Here is a 24,302-nt window from a genome sequence, read left to right as displayed (position 1 = left end):
GAAAAAGTAATTTTTGCAATTTAAAAATTCTCTCTGGAACATTCTGTTTTCCTCTGCTTAAGTACCTCTTATAAATACACGTGTGTACATCTGTGCACGTGTATAATGTGGGCTAAGTATCTAAGTGGAATTCCTCATATTAAGTTTCAATGGAAATTTTTGTCTGTATAGTAGAGTACATATACTGTGAATGAAGGAGAGAACATACAGGTATACATATCTATACAACAGACAATTTTATAAGGTCTAAGAATTAATTGGTTAGTTTAAAATGCTAAAATGATTCCATTAGGATTTATGAGCTAAGAATGCTCAGGGGTTTAGTGTCCTGACATCTCTTTAATTAGCAGTCTCCAAGATCTCACACTAAGAAGATGCTAAGCCAGTGCCTTCTGTCATACCTCAAGAGTTTCAGAAGGCTTGGAAGCCACAGAAGAAGGTGAATGTACTATGCCTGTGAGCTATACAATATGTATAAAGTACTGGTTTTTTACTAGCATCAAGTTAGGACTTCTTGCTACCACTCCTGCTTTGATGGTGATGCAGTTCTAAAAGAAATCCTAAGAACAATCCAGCAAAAATGGGTGAGGTGAATAAAGATGCCGTTGAAAAATACTTGGAGAACAACCCCCAGTTTGCCAAGGAGTATTTTGACCGAAAAATGAGGGCAGAAGTGCTGGGAAGCATCTTTAAAGTGAGCCCTGGAGATGTGAAGGAAGGAGTCAGCTTCAAAGACATGTCCCGTCTGGAGGAGTGTAACATACTTTTTGAGCTGCTAACAGAAATCCAGGATGAAGGAGGCACTATGGAAAAGATAGTGCACAAGGCCCTGCAGAGGCTGGCACAGCTGCTGGCGGCTGATCGGTGTAGTATGTTTGTTTGTCGTTCCCGAAATGGTATTCCAGAGGTAGCCACCAGGCTTCTCAATGTCACTCCAACTTCCAGCTTTGAGGAAAATTTGGTGAAGCCAGACAATGAGACTGTTTTTCCTCTGGACATCGGGATAGCGGGATGGGTTGCTCATACCAAGAAGTTTTTTAATATACCTGATGTGAAAAAGGTAAGTGACTTCTATTGGGGAATGGGTTTCTGTGCATTTGCTTACTCAGTTTCCTGCACAGGGCTTGTGGTACAGAGTCATTCTTCAAAAACATCCCAGAGAAAGAAATCCAGGCCAAAAGCATGAGAAAAGCAGCAGCAGAGTTTGCTTAAAATCCAATAGAACCACACCATGTAGCCTAGTGGGATACTTCCAGTATCATTGCACAATAGTTGTAATGTAATTTACTACAATAAGGGAGGAGAATATTCAATTAATAGAGACCAATAAGTACTTGTGTTTCTGTTGAACAACGCAGGCTCCTATTCTGTTTTCCAGTATGGGCTTGCAAGTGCTCTCCCTTATCATTCCATGCTGCCATACATGCACCTCTGAATACAATTAATTTGCAGCTTTTTTAATGAGGATGCTTCTTTATAGGTAGGTGAATGAATCCAGATGAAGATGATGTGAACCTATATGTTCAGCTTCAAGTCTGTCTTTGAATTTAAGATGGCTCCAAATTTTTATAATGTCCAGATCCAGGGCTTTTGTTCAGAACCATCTATAGAAGAAGATTAATGAGTCAGAGCTACTCTGACATTTTCAAAGTTCCTGTTGAATTTCCACAGAATCACCTTCTTTAGTTATGGTGCTGATAAGGGTTATTACAAATGTTAATTAAAATTATGAGTGACCTAACAAATTAAACATGCATGAGTGGGAACTGCTTTAGAAACTGCTCTGAAATACATGGGGAAACATAAATGTGCTTTGGTTGTTGTAGATTTCTTTAGAAATAGCTAACCTTGTATTATCAAATGGTGACATCTTCATCTCTTTTTAGCCTTATGTGGAAAAGCTCAGCATAATCAAATGGAGCTAAGATAATTATACAAGATGACAGTATGGCTTCTCAGTATTATCTATACAGTCAATTTAAAATTCTGGGCCATTTTAGAGATGGAAACCACCTCAGTGTCCTAAGCTTAATGTAAATAATAAAAATCTTTATACACTGCAATTATCTATGTTTTCCAGGAGGTAAACAAAAAGTAATGTATTTTATCATGTTAAAAGTTGGGATACATAAAGGAATAAAGCATTACATTTAAAGCTCAGAAACAAATGAAAATGCATATATATATATGTAAAAAGAACATTCCAATATAGAGTAAACTACCTCAGATGTAAGTAGGAATCATGGGAGAAAACAGAAGAAGGACTGATTTGAGAAAACAAATCAGTTGATTTTTAACTGACCACTAAGATGCTTTCTTCAATGGCTGCTGTTCTGACAAGAAGCATCTGACTCACTGCCTCTTACCACCACATGGGGAGATTGGAGGATAATCCTTCTAAATTCATAAGGCTGATTACATGAGAAAAGATCAGGTGGATCAAGAAAGATGTGCCTTCTATCAGACACTGCACTGCTCCTTAATATCATTATGTGAGAGGTGCCCAGAGCAGGGCTGCCCAAATAGTTCTGCAATGGGATTTGTTCAAAATTTTGTGACAAAGGTAATTTGAATATGCTTAAATAAGAGAACCTTTCTGTCCATCTAATCCTGCTAGGTATAGATTTTGCACTCATAAATTAATTCATGTCAGCTGAATATCTGTCCAGCTATTATTCAATCATTCTAAGGTAATCTTTACTTAGGCACCCATTTACTCTCTTAGGATTACTGAGGTCTATGCCATTAGGCCCACACTTAAAATTCAGTTAAACCACAGTGCCATTAATCCACATTTGGTAACTAAATGTCATCAAAACATTGACATTTTATAAGTTAATTGCAAAACTCCCAGAGACTTCTCTGGGATCAAGATTTGTTATTTAAAGGTCTCAAAATTGTCACTATTTCCATTCTATTTGTACAAGAAGTGAAGTGTCCAAATCCGCACTCCTCACACAGGCAAAGCTCCCACTAATGTAACCAGAATCTTTATCTCCATAAGGAACCCAGAACTGCAGCTTTAGTCAGTAACACTTAAGGAATATAGTTAGTCCATGGCAGCAGAAATAGGCAGCCACTGAAGCCTTTATCATGTTTTTGAAAGGATAATTATTTTTCAGGTCACTTTGTATGCACTTCAAACTAGGTTGTCTGCTACCCAAATCCTAAGCAAAAAATGACAAGCAGAGTTAAGCCAGAGAGGAATTTTGCCCCTACTGCCTTGTCAGAATACAAAATGCACAATCAATAATTCTCGATGGGTATAGTACCTTAAAGATGTCATGTCTAACCACTTTCTATTGTTGACACAATCCATATCCAAACAGCATAGTGGTTAAGTCTTAAGTACATGACAACATTGACAAACCCACAGTGAGACATTTTCATGCTTCAGTCACCACCCCTTTAAAACAAGAGTGAATGTAATGAAAGATCACAACAGCAATAAATCACTGAAAAAAACCATAATACTCCACTTCTAGTGCCTGGTAGCCAGTTCTTTAGGGATTATCTCCTTCTTCAACCTGGAAAGGTACCAATAAACCTGAGGAAGCTCCTCATCCTGACTAATGCTTCAGAAAAGAAAAGCAGAGGAAAAGATACAGACCTTCCATAATTAACTTAGTAGCCAGAACAGTCTCCACACAAGATTATGGACCTGTTGACTGTGAGAGCTAATGGTGTTTAATCCAGGATTTAATAGTAGTGAGAAATAGGAGGCCAGACAGGACCACTACCCTAATAATTTGCCTCACATTATTCCCAGGGTTTGGCAGAGTATGTGACTCAAATATTGCAAACTAAAATATAGACTGCGTAAAATTTGATATGGCCATTAGTATTCTTTATATATTAACTGATAACACAGACAACATAATAAAGAAGAGCACAATTACCTTACAACTTTTGCTAAGGCATTATTCCAAATAAAACTAAGAACTAAGAAATAGTTAAACAAGGAGCATGTCTTCTGGGGAATCTAAGTCTCACATTCTCAGCCTGTTAGAACCAATAATGAAGACTATATATATTTGCTTTAATCCATCGTGTATTTAAATTATTGCATTATTCCTTTTAATTCAGAGATATTTGAACAAAGATTTAACTGAGGATTGGAAACTCAAGAAATAATATTCCTCGTTATACTAGAGTATAAAATTATATAAATGGTGAAAAAATGCTTCAAAAGAAGTGAAGGCTTTTGGATTAGATCCATAAAGGGACTGAACAGTTCTGACACTGAAATAACAAGCCCTCATTTTTAGAGGTCCTGCACTGGAATCCACAACCCCCAGTGAAGTGAACTGAAGAAACAACAGTGTGGAGAGATTCTGGTGCTTCCAACTCAGATTAAGGAGCCAGAGCAGTGATTGTTGTGGCATCTAATTTAACCACTGGAAACCTATGATAGAAAACAACTTAAATACATCTGCAAGTTGCAAACACTTGTATCATCCCTTTGTAAACTGATCCAGCTTCAGTTTGCATGAGTCTTTTTTTTGTGGGAGCTCTACTTCTCTTTAATGCAAGGATGGAAGGGACTTTAATTCCAGGCTTAGCTGAAGTGACAGGAGTTTCAGATTCATGGGAATGTGCCAGAAGAAGAAACACTCCATCCCTTTTCTTGAATCTACACCAAGTTGTAAAATAAAATAAATATTATTTGAAGAGGGAAGAGAAGAGAGCCATGGGAAAGCATAGTTTTGCAGCTTAGTGGTTCAAACTCTCATGTGGCAGTGAGGAGACCTGGACACCGAACTGTTGTCCAGCTGCTGTGTGTAAACAGTTGCTCTGGTAACACACAGCAGTGGTCCTGGGACCAGGAGGTAGTCTTAGACTCCCTCCTAGGGCAAGAAAACGTTGCTGGAATCAGATGCATCCATGTCAAAAACACGAAGCAGTGGGAAAACACAGGAGAGAGCAAGATGGTCAATGACACAACTGGTTGCCCTGAAAATGGAAAGAATGGAGTCACTTTGTGGTGGAGCGGGTAGCAGGACAGCCACTTGCTAATAAGATGTCTCAGTTCTTAACTCATGTTCTGCTAGTCCCCTCACAATGTGATCTTGGAGAAGAAACCCAAATATCCAACATATTGACAAGGCAGAGTATGTTAAAAAAGGCCAGAGGAAGATTGTTAAAATAATTTTAGAGGGAAGTTCTTGAGAAACAAACTCAGAGGTGTTAAGATGAGAAGAAATGAGAGCAAAGATACACAATGCTACAGAAAGTATTGCCTTCCTGAATGTCTGGAAAGTAATGAGAATTGAAAGAAACAATCCCAAGATAAACTAAAAATGGGGAAAAAATGGAGAGGTAGCCTTTTACCTGGGAAGAACTTGTGTTGTAAAAGTTAATGTCTGCTCCTCCATTTTATCTTATCATCTTGATAATAAAAAACAAATTGTCATAAACTCACACTCAATATAGTAAATGTTAACTGAAAAAATGGAAATGTGTTCCAATCTGTTATAAAGACAAAGATTCAGTCAACTCACAAGAAATTTTAACACAGGAACAAATTTCTATTAGTTGTGCCTTCCAGAAGAAAAACCCAAACCTTTAATTCTTTCCTTCAATTAATTTGTGTTAAAAGAAGAAAGCTCCAAAAATTGAGGAAAAAATGAACATTAAAAATTGAAATGAAAAGCTTCCTTTTAGCCTAATTTTGGTTTATGTGAAAAAAATACTTAAAGCAATATAATACAGATTCCATTTCAAAAGGTTGCAAAATAGCCACTACATACAGCAAATAACAAACACATGTTTCAGTGACATGACTGAAAAGTTCAACCCCCAAATGCTGTTAAATATATATTAATTTTTACTTGATTCAGTTTCAGAACTCTAGTGATCTTGAAGATACCAAAGTCAATTTGTTCTGTAATGCTAGTAAGTTACATGTCAAAATGCAGTTGTTTTACATCCCTGACAACACATGATTTTTGTGTGTGGCCTAATGAATAGCCAATTCATTTAGCTAATTGGTTTTGGTTTTGAATCAGACTGATGACATTTTCATAGCTGATGGTATGTGCTTTTTATTTTCCATTCATACTCAATCATATCATTATGAAACAAAAACATTTGTCAGTTGAAATTAGGATAAGCACAAATAAGAGATGAAGCAATACAGCATGCCAATACTACCTACTCAGTGGTAAAAATTTTATTTGAGAAATCTGAGCCAAGACAAGACAGTCAGTGGGAGAACAAAATAGGAAAAGGAGAAAATACTGCAGGGCTACCAGGAAGAAAAACAAAAACATGTAAAGATCGTGCAAAGAAATGTGTGATAATGATGAAAGTGTGACACCAGCTCATGATGTCAGAGGTTCCTGTGGTTCGTGTTCCAATAGTGCTCCAGACCCACTCCTGGTCATCACACATCCAAAGGATGATGTATTTTGACCAGTCTGAGCTCATCTATCCAACCCAGAACCTCCAGCCCAACAGGAGCAAAGTAGTCAATACTGCAAGGGGTCCCAAAAAGCCATTCTTCCTCTATGCTTTATAAGGGGAAAGAGGTGGAGGAAAATAGGCATCTGCTCTCTTGCCACTACCACCTCAGCTGCAGGATTAAGTCTTATCACTTCTCCTTAACTGTGATATTTGAGGCACTTCGCCAAACTCAAAATGGAGAGGTAGGCTGCACAGCAGGTACTGACAGGTCACTTGGAGTCAATGCAACAAGGAAGGAACAGGAAGAGTTTTTTGAATGGGAGTAATGATGATGGTGATATGAAAACCAAGGTGTAAATGTCATCTGTGGGACGTGAACAAAACAACATCATGCTGCTTGCTAGTAAGGCCCCCAGTCAAGGAAGCAAAGGTTTATGGGGAGGTCTCATTTCCTAACATTTCAAACCACATGTGTAATGAAGATGCTGATGGTGTGCCAAATTAAAAGCAATTGGGAATAAGCAAGTATACTGGAGGTGTGAGAAGCCTTGGTACTAACAACTTTGAGCTGCTGTTCCTATTACCTCAAATCAACCAGAGGAGTGAATCGTCACCCTGACTAGCTGAACAGGGAAGAGGGATCCTTGTTCCCTTATACTTTCATTTTGAGTTGCTTTTCACACTTCTCCGTTTCTCTGTCTTTCCTGCATTTGTACAAATTACATACTTCTACATGTGCAATGGAACCCAAATTAACAAGGGTTACGCTGTCTCATTACTGACAGTAGTTTTTGCATTTTCTGATCAAATTTACACTCAAGAAATAATTTACACCGGACACTTTGACCTGGAGTTTCCAATAGTGTCAAACTCACTTGCCTCAGGCTGCATTTTGCCATTAATCCCATCAGAAATGTTCAAGGTTTAGCTCGGTGTTCTGGAGGACAGTGTAGCAAATCCCAAGATAACATTATGAATTGGAAGATGTACTTCCTTTATTAAATACTGTAGGATGGTTCAATGAACATTAAAATGATGGTCTTCATTGCTTTTTAAGCTTGGCATAGAATAAAGCCTGTGAAAGGTTAGAAATTTTTACAGAGCTCTTTTTCATAGTTTGCTTAAAGAATTGTGGGATATCTAAAACTAGCCAATGAAGGAGAATTCATCATGAAGGAAACAAGGTCTTTAAAAACTGGTAGAAGGAGATGTAGAAGAACATATAACTCCCAAGGAAGGAATGGAGATCTGCAGGGAGAGCCATGAAATAAGAGAGACACAAGATGGTTCCTTCTTATGGGCAGTCCATCAACAAGAACTTTTCAGAAACTATAAAGTAACATTGATATTTTTAAAAACCAAACTACATAATCATAAAGTATTATCTGCTTAAGTAGTCTTTTAAAATTAACTTTCTTCTTGAAATGCCTGTGGTTCCCAGGGGAGTGAGTTTCTCCTTTATATTTATTTTACCTTACTATGGATGTGAACTTACAGTTGTGTAGCTACAATTCAGAATCATATATGGTATAGTCTCAGTAAGCAAGTTTATCTGTAGCTGCTGTATGAGGAAAATAAAAATTATTTTTAGAAAGAATGGCCTTATTTTTCCCTTTCACAGAGGTGTAACCACACTGTTTTCACAACAGTGACTTCTAATTTAGTAAATTCCACTGGTAGTTATGAGGTGGAAATCAGGCTTATAAAACTTAAAGAAATTGAAAACTTGAGGCCAAATAATCTAAACATAGAACATTATATTAATATTACATTAGTAAGAGATTTATAATAATAATGTCTAGTAGTGTTGGTAAGTTACAGTGAGATAAAACTGGTGTCATGGTTTAGAGAATCAAGAAACATGAATTAGCTACTAATTTCAAGTGTATAGGCTAGATCCAAGTAGGCTAGTGTATAGTAGCCTGCCAAACCCTCTCCAGTTACCTTCTATCACCTGTCTCAGAAAGATGAACACAAAGAGGCATCCTGATTTTCCACTTCTGTATGCTGGTGCTAGCTTAGTGCAAATCCAGGACAAGTTGCACATCTTAGGATATATCTACAGCACCCATCATTGTACAGTAAATGGTTAGGTATCTTAGCTTTAAATGGAGCTAGTAGAAAATGCTTCCAAATGTACTACAGTTGGGGAGTTATCAACAGATTGCCTTTCCCTCTTTTTTTTTTTTTAAAGCCTATTATATGATTTAACTGAGAGCTGAAAGTTCACAACATTGCTCTAAACGATGGTTGGATTCATAAGATCAGGTTCAAATAGACTAAGTGTCCACACTCATATATTTATGGGAGCACCAAGATGCTCTTTTGGCTCTGGTACTGCAGAGCACATTTCTGGCTTATATGTCTATGAATGTGATTTTCCAGACATTGTGAAAAGTGATTTTCTTTGAAAACAAAAGGAGCTTATTTTCTGAAGAGAAAATATTTTAAAACCTCGATTGGAAATGAAAGCTTCAAAACACCTACCAGTTATGTGCAAAATATTCAATAATGAAAAGCCTAAATCTAAGCATAAATTTTTGATTGTATATGCAAATCATGTGTGATAGGAGCCTTCTATATGCTGTGGGAATGCTGTCAATGATGTGTTATGAGGTATTTATATCTTTCTGCATTGCACTGTCTAGGCAGAACTCAGGATAGCTTGTGTTTACTGAACTTTTTGTTTATTAACACAGACTTACATTATAATTTTCCTATCCTCGGCAAAAATTGTATCACCAAAGTGCTTCTTCTGAACACTTCTGAACACCACTGCTTGTACCTTCAGTCTGGAGTTATTAAACAAATTAAGACTCAGCAGCTGTGTCCTGCTGGTTCAGCTCACTTGGTGTGTACAGGTCCCTTTTACATATTCAGAAATCCAGGAGTGTCTCAAATTTTTATTTATTCTCTCATAGCAGCATACAGTGCTCTAAAAGCAGGAACTTGGGCCTCACCATCATGCTAGGTGCTCTTGGTGAGGCTACAAAATGGGGTCAAAGTATCTGATTTACTTTATTTTTATGGCTAAAACAGTCAGAGATTCAGAAATTTTTACTGAAGCCACAAACCACACCCAAAACCAGAATGGTTGTGTCAATAGGTAATACATCTCAGAGAAAACAAAATATTTCCTTGTAATAACATACTTTTTAAGCAGACTGCAGGACAGTATTTGATTCTTAGAACAGACAGAATGACCGGCATCTCCCCTGGATGTCTGTTAAATGAGATACCCCTATACCTTTCTCCGAGAAAAACAGAAAACAGCTACTCAGGGAAAGTTTGACAAAAACGGAGGAAGCATCCCCTCTTCACCTGGATGATATATTTGGAACTGGCTACACTTTCCAGGGACCCAAATACAGCCTGATACATTGAACTACAGAGAAAACATACTGGTTACTTTTATTCTTTTCAATGTGACTTATGGGGGTTACGCAGGCTGTCTTTAAGAAAATCAATTCTCCATAAGACAGCCCAGTCTGTTAATATAGAAAAGACATTTCAGAGTTACTTCCACACGTTTAATTCCTTGCACAGAAATGCAGTCCTAGAAGGAAATCTAAAATGCAAATGTAAAAGATGGGCTGTCTAAAAGCTATGAAGAACTGAAGGAAAAAAAACCCACAACCTAATATTTTGAAGACATAATAAAATCCAGTCTACCTTCTCAGGGTTGTATAGGCTATAAATTCAACATATAGCAGAAACAATTGCTAGAGGGAAGAGGGGAAAAAAAGAAATTAAGAGGAAAGATCCAAGTAGTAGACAAACAATTTCAGTTCTGGCATTTCCTAGCTTTTTCATGCTTGATTTTACAACCTAGAAAATGTTTGGGATTTTTTTGTTTAAGTAGCTTTGTGTATAATTTATGAAAGCAGAAAATCCATTATGTGCCATCCTGCAATGTTTTTTTTTGTTTAAGTAGCTTTGTGTATAATTTATGAAAGCAGAAATTCCATTATGTGCCATCCTGCAACATGGTCCAGCCCATCAGCAAGGAAGACACCTTGAGATCCACCATGCAGATTTTGGCTGCCTAAGCTAACGCAGTAATTAACAGCAGTAATATGTATCAGCTCTGTGGGTAGACATGCAGTAACAGGTCAGTCACTTTATAAGTGGGTTTACAAACATTTGCTAACAGCAGGCGATTGGTAAGGTTTGGGAATCTTGGTTCTGGGTGGATGTCCTTAAAACAGGACTCCTTTGGTGTCTCTCTGGCCGGTTGCCATTCCTATCCATGGTGTTACAATGTAGTCCGACCTTCCTTGGTTACCAGGCCACTCGCCACTTCTTGACATTCTCATTTAGCACCAACCCCTCATCACCTTGAGAAATTAGAAGCAGACCTGTTAAAGGAAATTCAGGGAGAGTCTGCCTTTGACTGTAGACCAGGACTTGAGTGCCCATCTCTGAAGAAGTTTGAGCACTGACTTGTTAGCAGAGGCAGATGCGAAGGGATGGAAAAGGCTCAGTGAAGACAGAGTTTGGCTCTTTTAGCTGCTTAGTAGAACCATGTCACTTCTCAGTATGCACATATGGACAGATTTCAATCCCCCAAGTCATAACTCAGTTCATTTAGATGTAATGTTGTAAGAACAACACAAAACACAACCACCTTTGACAAACAGATTTCCCTGACAAATTTCAAATCCCTTTTTTTAAATTAAAGAGAACACTGAAGCATTTCAAAGAAAACACCAAGAATTTCTTTGATATGAAGAAACGAAACAGTTTTAATGAAACATGAACTAGCTTCCCAGTATTTTTTACATAAAAGAATTGAAAGAATAGCATTTACTAAACCTTCCTCAGCATTTGGTTTCAAGGATGAAATTGCTGGGGTAGTTAGTTAGTTGTGGCTTATTCAACAATCACATGGTCTCCTTCCCACAGGACCACACACCCAACAAAAGCAGCTCTGCATCCTGATCCCCCTGGTCCTACACCCTCCCATTCACCAGAAGACCATGTTGGGCTGGGAGCAGCAGGAATGGGAATCTGTCAGACAGGAAGGAGTAAGGAACAGCTCAGCCAGATGCATACCTGCTGGGGATGCCTCTCTGCCTGAAGCATTTTTAGCCATATACGTTCAGGACAGACGGTAGTTTTAAACATTGTGTGACGGGGCAGTATCATGAATTTTATCTCCAGAAATAATTAAATAATAACAATAAATATTAACATAGCTATGAAGTAATTCTCTTACATGCAAGCCATATGTATTAGAATCTCAGGTAGCCACAAAGTCACATTACTTTCTCCTTTATTCTAGATTTTCTCATATTTTTAATTCCTCAAATTCCTCATCATTCTAATAAGAACTGCACAGATCTTGGTTTCAGAAGCTATATTCATAAGCAATGCCTAAGTTAAGCTTGTACATATAACTCTGCAAGATTGAGTTAAATAATGATAATGGGTTTTGTGAGTATAAACCTACCACACTGTGAAACTGTGCTAATAGCATTGCAAACATAAATTATCAAATGAAATGATAATTTCCTCTTGGCGTGTAACTAATTGTTATGTGTTTCATTTGTGGTTTGGTGTTTTTTTTCTTTTCTTTCAGAACAACCATTTTTCTGACTTTATGGACAAAAAAACTGGTTATACAACAATCAGTATGTTGGCAACCCCAATTATGCAGGGTAAAGAGGTGCTTGCTGTTGTGATGGCACTCAACAAATTAAATGCCACTGAGTTCTCAAAAGAGGATGAAGAGGTAATAACCTCAAATGTCACACAACAGTACAGCTGTTAGTTCAACAAGTAGTTTGAGTGAATCTACCTCTTGATTTGATACCTTTGTCTTATTTTTGCTCTTTGTCATTTTTTAGGTATTTAAAAAATACCTCAATTTTATATCTTTGGTCCTAAGACATCATCATACGACATATCTCTACAATATTGAATCCCGAAGAAGTCAGGTATAGAAGAATTTGTTAATGATAATACTTTGTTTTTGTGTGAAACCATTAATATTCCCACTATTTTATATTCTTGCAAGCTTATTGAACTAAGAATAGCATCTATTTAATTTTTTTTTATTTGAAAATGGTAATGCACCTTATAATTTTATTCTGGAATGCCTAGGATTCCTATGTTTATGTTTTCTTACTGTTGTGAACATTTACCCTCTTTCTCTTTTGTTGTAAATAGATGCTTTTGTGGTCTGCCAACAAAGTATTTGAAGAGCTAACAGATATAGAACGGCAGTTTCACAAAGCACTGTATACTATTCGAATGTATTTGAATTGTGAAAGATACTCTGTTGGTCTGCTCGACATGACTAAAGAGAAGGTAACAATCATTTTGCCTACTTGCTAGAAATTTGCTAGTCCTAACTTTAAGTTATAAAATTCATCCTTCTAATTCACTTGTTCTGCATATTTCTAGTGCATGTCTCTCCAAGATACAAAGTACCATGCTTTCTAAGCCTCCGGGATAATTTATATAAAATCTAACCAAATTACAAAATATAAGCATGGCAAAGGATACAACCATGATGAACATAAAGGCTAATTGTGTAATTTTTCATATTAATAATTCCATGTGAGAAAGGGTAGAAGACAGAAGTGCAGGTCTGATTATTGTTTTATTAATACCTGCCTTCTAAAACAACAATTAAGCTGTACAACCATCCACAGGTAAGCTTCAGATTAACCTGCAATTTACTGGCAAACCTTTCTTGCCTGGAATATATTTAACAATGTTTTCTTAATATTGTCTGAAATGTGACCATAGTACAGCTATGGTGAAGGAAAAACACAACTGCTATCCACAGATGTCATGTTATCTATGAACACAGAACAGATTTTTTTTTGCTAAACCTTGTGTATCTTTTTCTCAGGAGTTCTATGATGAGTGGCCAATCCGGCTGGGGGAGGCAGAGCCTTACAAAGGCCCCAAGACGCCTGATGGACGAGTGAGGATATTAATTTTTCTTTTTATGAATCTTAATTTTGACATTGAGGTTGTACACGTCACCAACATGTTTTTCTCTTTTTATTTAGGAAGTCAACTTTTATAAGATTATTGACTATATTTTACATGGAAAAGAAGAAATCAAAGTAATTCCGTGAGTATTCATTGGCAGCCTGTGAATGTGTGGTAATTAGATATATTGCTGGGATAGAATAATAACATGTCTGTATTGTAGAAATAATTTAATCTCATTCGCTCTCTAAAGGTCACCTCCAGCAGATCACTGGTGTCTTGTCAGTGGATTGCCAACATATGTTGCTGAAAATGGATTCGTAAGTTCATAGCAAATGTAAAACCAAAAAGCTTTAGTTCATGCAGTTCTTCTGACTGAACAAAAAAAATCCAAAACCTCCCCACAACCAAAAACCTCTACAAAAATACTGTGCTGCTTCCAGTGTCATTGGTTCCCAGTGAAATCGTGTGAATCAGTAGTCTGAATGGAGACAAGCCTTCAGCAGAAACAGCCAAAACATCAGGAAAATTTTCCTCTGATTGTGGTGACATTGGAGGAATAATGTGTGCATCTGATGTCACTTTCCAGGTGTGCTAACTAAGTCTCACAACAAAATGTCAAAGTCAAAAACCATCATATACACGGTTTTAAAATTTTCTTTTTTTCTTATCTCTTCTTGCATAGACAATATACGTAATTCCAAGTTGTGATGTATGACAGTTATTAGTAATCCTATGGCATTTTTAATAGCAGTAAGGACAGGGCCCTTAGTTATTTCTTTCTATAAACCCCCATGCCATTTTAAACTGCAAGTGATTTTCTTGACCATTATGCTTATGTACTGTGAGAGATCATACATGAGGGACTTTGCTACAAGCACTCCAGAATGATGTCTGTTAGAATAACCACATCTAATTTAATAGGAACAGTTTTAATTTCTGTAGCTAACTAGGGTGCTCACTGTTGTCAGTTTAGAAAATAAATATGCCTTTTTAAAATATTAGGCCAAGTCTTGGTGCACATTATACTCCATTTAAACAATCTCTCCTTTTCTTTATGCTGCAGATTTGTAACATGATGAATGCACCAGCCGATGAATATTTCACATTTCAGGTAATTCCAGTAATGTTAATAATTATAGATATTGTAGAAAAATATGCTTTCCACCAATTAGTTATACAGTTGATTACATAAATAATTTCTCTTTTGTTTGTGACGCATGGGTCTTAGTGTTACATTGCCTGTATCAATATCTGTATTACTACTTTCAAAGAAATACACGACATTTCCTGTTCTTTGGCTTTCCTACAGAAGGGACCAGTGGATGAGACTGGATGGGTTATCAAAAATGTCCTGTCATTGCCTATTGTCAACAAAAAAGAAGAAATTGTGGGAGTTGCAACATTTTACAATAGGAAAGATGGAAAACCTTTTGATGAGTATGATGAACAGATCATTGAAGTAAGCTTAACAGGATTAGAGGCTTTAAGGACCCATATGATGTTAATAAAAATATTATTCTAAAAAGTAATTTTAAAATGTTTAAAAATTTTCAAATAGGCTATATTAACATCTGGCAAAATGTCTATCTTTACAGTTTCTTAAGAATCAGAAATTTTATTTCCTGCTATAAACCTGAAAATTTATGAGAGATCATTTACATTCCAAGAATGAACAAAAGTCAGATAAAATTTTATTTTTAATCATTTGACTTTTTAGTGATAGTCAGCATCTCCTAATTAGCAGTGGGTAAGCAAGTATGGCATGCTGCTTGCCAATGGATATCATGCCTGTGATCATGGGAGTTCCCAGAGCATTCATGATCACAAGTACTTAGGCAAGATAAGATGCTACACAGTGTACCCAAGTCCACTCAGCTACCTTAAGCTTCATAAGCCTCACGGTTCTGTATACAAAGTGGGAATATGGGCCCCTAATTACTAGGTTGAGACAAACAATGTCATTAAAAGCTGTGAGGTGCTAACAGAACCTGTTGATGGAAGGTAAAAGCCTCTAACAAGTAGGGTTACACATTGCTTTTCAAAGGGCACTACCAGAAACTGGAGTTTAAGAAAAGTAAGTTCAAATTGTCAGTTTAATTTTATTGTCATGGTGTCATGTCTGCTTTGCTTGTCTTTGTTCCAGACTCTTACACAGTTCCTGGGGTGGTCTGTTTTAAATACTGACACTTATGACAAAATGAACAAGCTTGAAAACAGAAAAGACATTGCTCAGGAAATGCTTATGTACCAGACAAAGGCCACCCCTTCTGAAGTTGAATCTATACTGGTAAGTTTTGCCCATAGTCATAAAATTAAAGTAGAAAATGTGCTACACAAAAACTGAATTTCGTACTCATTTTTGGTTTTAGAAATACAAGGAGAAATTAAACGTCAATAGTATAGAAGAATGTGATCAAAAGGATCTTATCAGGATTTTGGTAAGTCATTAAACTGAAAATTCTGGTGGCGTGTTTATATCAGATTGTAATGTGTTCTCACTATAGAAGAAGTTGTGTGTAACCAAATCCTGATTAATACAATTGATTTTAGCTATCAGTTCCACAAGCTAGGTGGAGTTGATCTAATCATACATCTTCAACTTCTTCAGTTCTTCTATGTACAGACCCCACTGTCACCTACAAGGAAATATTCTGTCCCAGATATGTGTCAACAGACTTGGATAGTCAGAGTTATATAGAAATGTTTATATGAATTAACATTTAATGTGTTTAACTTCTTTAAATATCCATGGTGACAGTGCTATGTATATAATTGAATTTATTTAATTTTGAAAATAAAGGAAGGGACATTAATGTAAGGTCACTTTCATTCTGAGTAAGAGAACACATGTAGGAGTGTGCAGTGGAACTAACCTACTTTCAGATTAATTTTCCTGCATTTTCTTAGGCAGAGAGGTCCAAAGACAGTGATCAGTGACTTCACAGTGATGAAACAGATTTGACCTAATCAGAGTTTTAAACTCTGCTACTACTAAACCAAAAATGAGTCACTTTCTCTTCCAGACTGTGCAGTCCTCTGGCTGCCTTAGTATTTCAGTCTAGAAAGGGAGTGCCTTTTTGGAGGAAAACTCCTGTTTGTGCCCACTTAGTGCACTTCATTTTTTCTTGTGGAGCAGTCCTGGAGCACATGCACTGGCTTACTTTATCTGAAACAAAACTCAAAGATGCACTCCAGGAAAACACTAAATGAACTGCCACTGTTAATGGATCAAAACAGAGCTAGGCTGAATTAAAAAAGGTCAAATACACACAAATTGGTTGACTTCCAGTGCCAGCCACTTCACATATTTCCTCCAATTACACCACATTTCCTAATGTAGACATAGTCACAGGGAAAAGATCTCATTGAACTATTTTTAGTTATGTGCATGTACATGCTGGAATGAAATGGTGTTAAGGTTTTACTGGCTCCCAGAAAACAGATGCTCACACAGCTTACAAGTGGTGAAACCACAGAACATTAACAGACCTTGTGTAGCTTCACATACCTTTTAAAGTAAATTTAATTTAGCTGCATGAAGAATTGCAAAAATTAATAGATAAACATTATAAAATCTCTCTACTAGTAGAGCAACAAGTGATTATTATGGAACAGGCTCCAAATGTAACAACATAATATTGGTATGAATTTTTAAATCTCCAAAAAGCAATTTAAGTGAGTTCTCTCAACATTGTGGAGTCACAAATTCAAAGGCCTAATACATTTTGCACTTCCAAGGCTACATGCAAATGCTTTATCCTATTATAAGACCTGGAATCCCAGATAGCTAATGGGATAAAGCAGGTGTTTCTAGATCTGATGATTCACAAAGTAATGGGTCTTAAAACACCACTGCTTCAGGTTTCCTTGTCCTTGACCTCAGATCAGAGTAAATATAAAGGAAAATCCCAGGCAGAAGGAAATACCTTTGCATGGAAGTTCAGCCTTATTTATTGAAATAGATGCATACATTCAGTCATTTTTTTTCCTTATCCGTAAAATGGAGATTATTTATAGGCTACTATGGAGGAAGGGAGTCATTATCATAATATAATCTATTTTTTATGTTGCATCAGACGTCCCTGAATTAATTCTTATTTGGAATGGGGCTCATTGTTTAAAATACAATACTGCTCTCCCTAGGCTTTGGGATATACAGATGAAAAGTGTTATAGAGCAGTTCACTCATATCGCTATTACCAGTTAGGCTATTCAATGTGAATCTATATAATGTATACAAAATAGGCAATTTAAAATTAATACAGGCTTCTTAACTTTTGTATCCTCTGCATTTTAGAATTCAGTATATGGTCTGTACCTGCCCTTCAGAGAGAGAAAAATCCCTGAGTGGCATCCAGACAGCTTCTAATGAAATTTAGTATGTGAGGAAAAGATTATGCACTTATACAGCTCACTGCTTCTGGAATGATCCCTCATTTAATCAGTAGTCAGGATTGTTCAGAAATTACTGTTCTAAACTATAGAAAGGCAATTACTAGGACAAAATCACCACCAACTACAGCACTAAAAAGTAAGCAGATTTTAAATAAGCCATAATAACCATGAATACTAAATGCTTTGTACATTTAAGCATCGTAACAATTTTTACTTTATGCATATACTGAGATCATTCAAGAGCCAAGCAGTCAGGAATCTACTGCAAGCAGACAAACAAGAACACAAATAAGATTTGTGAATTTTTACATCTGATCTTGTAGGATTTTCCAGTCCTCTCTCTGTGTGCCATATCAACCTTACAGGTTTGTCTATTAAGTGTATATAGACTATCACAGAAAAAGAGAGACTGTCACAGGAGACAAGGTAGGACAGACTAATTTTTAGAGTTGGTTGTAGAGCAGAAACAAACTACCAGCACTCCAGAGGTTAAAAAATGTACAGGAATCTTTGCTTGCCTATAGTCTCTCCAAGAGAAGACAAAGCTACGGGTAGGTAGGTAGGCATGCAAGCAAGACTTCTGTTATTAAAAAAAATGTTGTTGTTATACTTTACTGTAAAAAATGTTTTGTTCTAGACAGGTTGGTTTTGGTCACTATATTCATCACTGTTCATAAGATCCAAACCAGAAGAACAACACTTAACAAGAATAATTTTGTTTGTGAAAAAGATGAACTGCAGCCTTGAGACCAGGTTAAAAGTGGGAGAATCATAGGATTTTATGCCAAGAAGGAGAAATTCCAAGGCCTGAGATTTCTGAACTAAGGAACTGAGATGGTTACAACAGATTGTGTTGGAATTCAGAGTAGGAAGAAACACTGCCTGGCTAAGACTTTTACCTATCCTCTTTGAGAAGAAAGCCAGCAGCATCACGGTTTTATTTCATAACTTAATATGCATTAGTTTGCACTGAAACCTGAGGCCTTTGAAGATATAGCAAGCATACTGTCCATAGGCAACGTTTCTACTGAAGTCAGAAAAGAAAATAAAAAAGTTTTTCCAACTTCGTTCTTGCCAGAAAAACCCTTGTGTTTTTGACTTTTCCTAACAGAAGGAAGAATTACCTGATCCAAAAGATTTAGAACTGTATGAATTCCGCTTCAGTGACTTTCCCGTTACAGAGCACGGCCTGATAACATGTGGAATACGACTGTTCTTTGAGATAAATGTTGTTGAAAAGTTCAAAGTCCCAGCTGAGGTCTGATTTATTTTGTCTTGTTTATATTTATTTTAAGATAGAAGAAAAATAGCTGACTGTAGGTACTTTAATATAGAAGTAGGCAACACTAAAATATTAGTGGTATGGATAACAATCTTCCATTCTTAATTAAACATTTGCATATTTGTCATAAAGGCTTAAAACTAATTCTGAAATTGTGTGAGCTATGGAAGGAATTAAATCAACATCCATTTACATAAGAGCAATTTTCTGGTTCCATGTTTAATTCAACGAAAAGCAATTATTTTCATAGAACTTGCACATTATTACAGGAATTTCATAGTATATTCCAGTAATTTTATAGGAATTCCATCATTTAGTTTCAATTAACAGCACAGCCTTAATCACTTTTGTTCATAATAGGTCCTTACAAGATGGATGTACACAGTCAGAAAGGGTTATCGAGATATCACTTACCATAACTGGCGACATGGATTCAATGTGGGACAAACAATGTTTACTCTGCTGATGGTAATGTTACTAATATTAACCTTACATTCATTATTTAGTTTTCCTTTCAATTCCAACTGGAAAATTCAGAATTGTCTGTTTTCTTTTACAGACAGGCAAAATAAAGAAATACTACACTGATCTAGAAGCCTTTGCCATGGTTGCTGCTGCTTTCTGCCATGACATTGATCACAGAGGGACCAATAACTTGTATCAGATGAAGTAAGTACAAATGCTCAAATATATGGAAATATAGTATTTTTAGTGGCAAATGAAAAAAACATACCAAAACTTGCAAAAATAGAAGGTATATATTCCATATTCCTCTGGCATGAATAAACATTTATCCTACAGAAAATTTCTGCCTCAGAGCATTTGTCATGACAGCTGAAACACAAAGACAAAATGCAAAAGCAGAATCTTAGAAGAATCTTTTAAGAGAGACTAAGCTCTACCATTGCTTGGATTGCAGCAGAGCCTCATGCACATGAGGCCACAAAGAAATGAGAAAAGTAAATTAAAATCCCTAACTGGATTACTTTTTTCAAGACAGGGCATAAGCACTTTTCTGGAGAGGGATTCAGGTTTCTCAGAATGTCACATGTACAAGAAGATTATAACCATAATTTTCTGAGTACAATTTCCCACCAACTGTATCTCCAGAATGATTCATCCTCCTCCTCTGACCCTGGATACACTCCTCCCAGGAGAGGCGTTTCAGCCTGCACGCTAGAGCAGTGACATGAGGGGATTTTCTGATTATTCTCAGGGATTCTCCAGGTGACGTAGGAGAGAGAATGACAGGCACTGATTCTTATTCAGCGGACTGTCTCTCATCCAAATAAGTTTAAGGGGGGTTTTAAATCTTCCTACTGTGGTCTTCCCTAGCTGAAAGCCCTCTATGTGAGGTCATACACAGTAAAGCTATTTATAAAAGTTATCAGGCTTTACCATGACAGTCCTAATCACAAGTCAGAAAATACAGGTAGTATGTAGCAATCCGCCTTGGGTTATCTCAGGAACGCAGTTATTAGCCAGGGGAAGAAAAGAGGAAAATACATTTCCAAACATGCAGAACCACCTGGAGCCTATGTAGATAGGACGCTTCTCCCTTCCTCCCACTACCATAATCTGATGCAGAATTTCCTCTGCTTGAAGCTTAGCCCAATGTCAGAGGAATGCTTTGAGCTCTGTGATAAGACTGAACACAACTGAGCTGTCAGGACTTGCACAGTCCATAAAATAGTGATTTGGGGGGAGGGGAGGAGCCCGAGGGCATTAGAGGAATTAAACTGCATTATACTGTTACTTTAGATTTAACTTACAGTAAGTTAGAATCACAGGGGACATGGCCCACAGTCATTACAGACAGACATGAGTTCAAAAGCCGTGCCACAGAATAAATATTAAACGATGAATAAAGGCTACTTTTAAGGTACACAGAAGATGCATAGATTAAACAAACAGCAAAACTGAATGTGAAAGACAAAATAGAGGCAAGTTTTACAAAACACAGTTTTTGAGTTTTGAGGCATCTAACCACGCCTTTGACTTTAGTGGACACTGAACACAGAGTGCTCTCCAATTTCCATCATTATGCAGTCACAAGAGTGAAGGCAAGCAAGTTTTTTGTTTGTTTTTTTTTTTTTGCTCTGCATCATACCAATGGTTAAGATACATAGATGAAACTATTGAACATGCAGACCAGAAGCATTTTAATCCTAAAAATCTGAACGCTGAATCAAAACTATTGCCTCCAAAATACTATAAAGAATTGCTTCTTCTTTAACAGGTCAGCCGCTCCGCTGGCAAAACTTCATGGCTCTTCCATTTTAGAAAGGCATCACCTAGAGTACAGTAAAACTCTACTGCAAGATGAGGTATGTGTGCATGGACTTTCTGCTCACACTAATGACACAAAAGATCCAATTAAGTTATGATGTTCCAAATTTCACAGCATCTCATTCATTCCTCTAGGTCCAGATTAAGAAATTATGCTAAAATCTCGACGTTTAAGCCAAATTCTTATGCATTGTCCACTTTTAGAGAAACGTCAGTCATTTCACCATAAATAGACTCACTTAAGATAGAAAAGCTTTTCCTCTGGGCCTCACTCACACTCCTCAGGTCTTTTCTACTTTCACAAAACAGCTGATTTTGTTCTAGTTAAACTGCTGCCCATGGTTTGTGAAGTGTGAGTTCAGCTGCTGGCTCTGGCAGCTGAGGAGCAAAGGGATGGAGATGTTTATGGAGGGCCCCCTCACACCCAGGCCAGACCCCACAGACACCTTACTTTGCTAAGACAGAGAAGGCAGTATCATGAGGCTCTGCTGCAGCTCCCATTACTGATCTTCCTTGAATTAGGCAGACACCCTCAGCTGCCCTACCCCAGCAGGTGCGGAGGTGAGGTTCTCCACCACAGTCTCCTCAGGCTCAACAAAATGGCAGCAGTGTGGCCTGCGGGGCCCTGCTCCTCCAGTGGAGGTCAGCTCTCCTTCCCTCAGCAGCGCCTGGCTCTGTCCTGGCTACAAGGGAAGGGACTATTTACAACTATCTACTACATATTTTGCAGGGAAATAAGAAATTTAACAGGCAAGGCTTGAACACATGTGCCCCTTCCCTCCCACTTGTTCACAGCAACATGGCAGGCACCCATTTTCACCCTCATTTTTCATTTTCTAATCCCTGTGGTGGTGCTGTTTCCTGACCTCATGAGGCCACAGAATAAATCCTTACACTAACCAGTAGCACAATGATCATAAAATACCCAGATTTATGATTTAAAAAAAAACCCAACCAAACACCTTTACCTTTATTGATGGTGATATACTTTTTCAAATGTGAGATGCTGGGGATTAACCCCTGCTCTTTGCTAGAGCAGTTGTCAGGACCTCTGGAGGTTTTCAACAGCAGCATTGCTGTGCCCTGTGCTCTCACAGGTATTGTCCCCTCAGTTAAAGAAGGAAGGAAAACCAGGACACTTAGAAAAATGCTGAGTGTGATGCGCTCATTCCCTTTGCCTGAGGAAAAGGACATTGCACTTACTATGGTACATCCTGAATAGCACTGCAGGCAATTGTGCCAACCCAGGTTAACAGGAGGAAAAGGTCTCTATTGTGAAGCTTTAAAAAGTCTAGGAAAATTAGGTTTATGGAATGTGAACAGTAAAGACATTATGAAGAACTGCCATTTCTTTACTAATTATATGGCATTCAGGTGCTTTTCTTTAATTTATATATGACAATAGCAGGATTTAAAACTGTTTTGAGTCCCTGTGGATTTAGTTATTTGTGCAGCCTCTGGGGGCAGCATCTTAGATCCACCTACCATTCACACAGTTATTTAGCCATTTATTAGCCATGTATGAGGGCCATCTTTACCAATCAAATAATTTTTCATTTGTAGCATTATTTTAATTTAGGGGCTGTAGTTGGCCAATTTTGTTATGCTATTCTGTGAGACAACCTGTATAGTACAAACCAAAGACAGCGTTATAAAAGGAATTGAATTCATAAACTTTCCATCTTGCAGAGTTTAAACATCTTCCAGAACCTAAATAAGCGCCAGTTTGAAACCGTTCTACACTTATTTGAAGTTGCAATAATAGCAACTGACTTGGCTTTGTATTTCAAGTAAGTACTAAATTCTGTATAACTTCCTACTGAAAAAAAATGTCAATCCTATAGAATTTATAACCATAGTTTTTGGTTATTTATATGCAGAGTACAGAGCTGTATTTAAAACTGTTATTAAGTCTAATTCTTGTAAAAAAACCAAGACATTCTTAGATCCATTATAAGCTTTCAAATTAGAGAGCACAGAAACATACATAATACTTCGTATACATTTAGTAGGTCGTTCAAATATGCTTTTAGTTACAGAAAACATTGTATTTCAGAAGTGTGGATTCTGTAGCCTAATCCTAAGGTTGCATGCATGTGTTATTTAGTGTACCATACTACAAATACTCATGCTAAACAGGAGTATGCTTAAGACATGGAAATTCAGATGCTGGTTTAAAAACAAAACTACAGACGTCAACTGATCCCAGTGCTAAACATGCCAAAGGCTCCAAATATCAAATCATCCATCCTGTTCCTAAGTTACTGACTTCATGTGCTTTTATAATGGGTATTTTCCTTAAAAATATATGGAGCCTTTTGTTTTGGTACAGATGTCTTATGACTAGGACAATTTAAAGTCAGGAGACAGGAAACAATTCAGTAAGTTGTTCAACAGCAGTTGTTACATTTTAGTGAACAGTAATTCCATTATTTCATTCACTCTAAACGCAAATTAGAAGATTTATTAAGCAATAGCAAGACATGGTTATGTTTCTGAAAGTTCTTCTCAGTCAGGTCTTAGTGCTTCTTTGGATTTTTGATGGGAGGGAGTGGAAGAACATTTATTAGTATTTGCTTCAATTTTCCCAATTCATTATGTTACAGGAAGTAACAAACATTTAACACTAAAGAAATAAGAACATCACCCTAAACAGTTTGATATGAAGAGTCAGGAAACTGGTTATTTGTTTCTTTGGCAGGAATTCTGACATAATACTTTATATGTCAGTGGTATATGGCTGTCCTGGTTTCAGCTGGGATGTAGTTAACTGTCTTCCTAGTAGCTGGTACAGTGCTATGTTTTGAGTTCAGTATGTGAAGAATGTTGATAACACCGATGTTTTCAGTTGTTGCTCAGTAGTGTTTAGACTAGAGTCAAGGATTTTTCAGCTTCTCATGCCTAGCCAGGGCACCTGACCCAAACTGGCCAACAGTGTATTCCATACCATGGGACGTCCCATCTAGTTTAGGAACTGGGA

General features: G+C 37.1%; 1 protein-coding gene across 2 annotated transcripts in view; it reads left to right on the top strand.

The window, feature by feature from the left end:
- The first annotated feature begins 372 nt into the window (after nt 1-372).
- The window catches only part of PDE6C (phosphodiesterase 6C), a 30,261-nt gene continuing 6,331 nt past the window's right edge, over nt 373-24,302 (top strand). For both annotated transcript variants that reach the window (XM_009929017.2, XM_069796626.1), the window contains exons 1-16: nt 373-1,060; nt 11,987-12,139; nt 12,255-12,344; nt 12,577-12,717; nt 13,268-13,342; nt 13,431-13,495; nt 13,607-13,673; nt 14,420-14,467; nt 14,666-14,815; nt 15,500-15,643; nt 15,726-15,794; nt 18,863-19,009; nt 19,394-19,501; nt 19,593-19,702; nt 21,273-21,360; nt 23,012-23,112. In XM_009929017.2, coding sequence (XP_009927319.2) covers nt 581-1,060; nt 11,987-12,139; nt 12,255-12,344; nt 12,577-12,717; nt 13,268-13,342; nt 13,431-13,495; nt 13,607-13,673; nt 14,420-14,467; nt 14,666-14,815; nt 15,500-15,643; nt 15,726-15,794; nt 18,863-19,009; nt 19,394-19,501; nt 19,593-19,702; nt 21,273-21,360; nt 23,012-23,112 — 2,036 coding nt within the window. In that variant the 5' untranslated portion in view covers nt 373-580. The remainder of the gene's footprint in view (nt 1,061-11,986; nt 12,140-12,254; nt 12,345-12,576; nt 12,718-13,267; nt 13,343-13,430; nt 13,496-13,606; nt 13,674-14,419; nt 14,468-14,665; nt 14,816-15,499; nt 15,644-15,725; nt 15,795-18,862; nt 19,010-19,393; nt 19,502-19,592; nt 19,703-21,272; nt 21,361-23,011; nt 23,113-24,302) is intronic.

The sequence above is a fragment of the Haliaeetus albicilla genome, chromosome 11 (assembly GCF_947461875.1).
Source record: "Haliaeetus albicilla chromosome 11, bHalAlb1.1, whole genome shotgun sequence".
NCBI classification, from domain to species: domain Eukaryota; kingdom Metazoa; phylum Chordata; class Aves; order Accipitriformes; family Accipitridae; genus Haliaeetus; species Haliaeetus albicilla.
The sequence above is the reverse complement of the archived record's forward strand: the minus strand, read 5'-3'. Positions and strand labels throughout refer to the sequence as shown.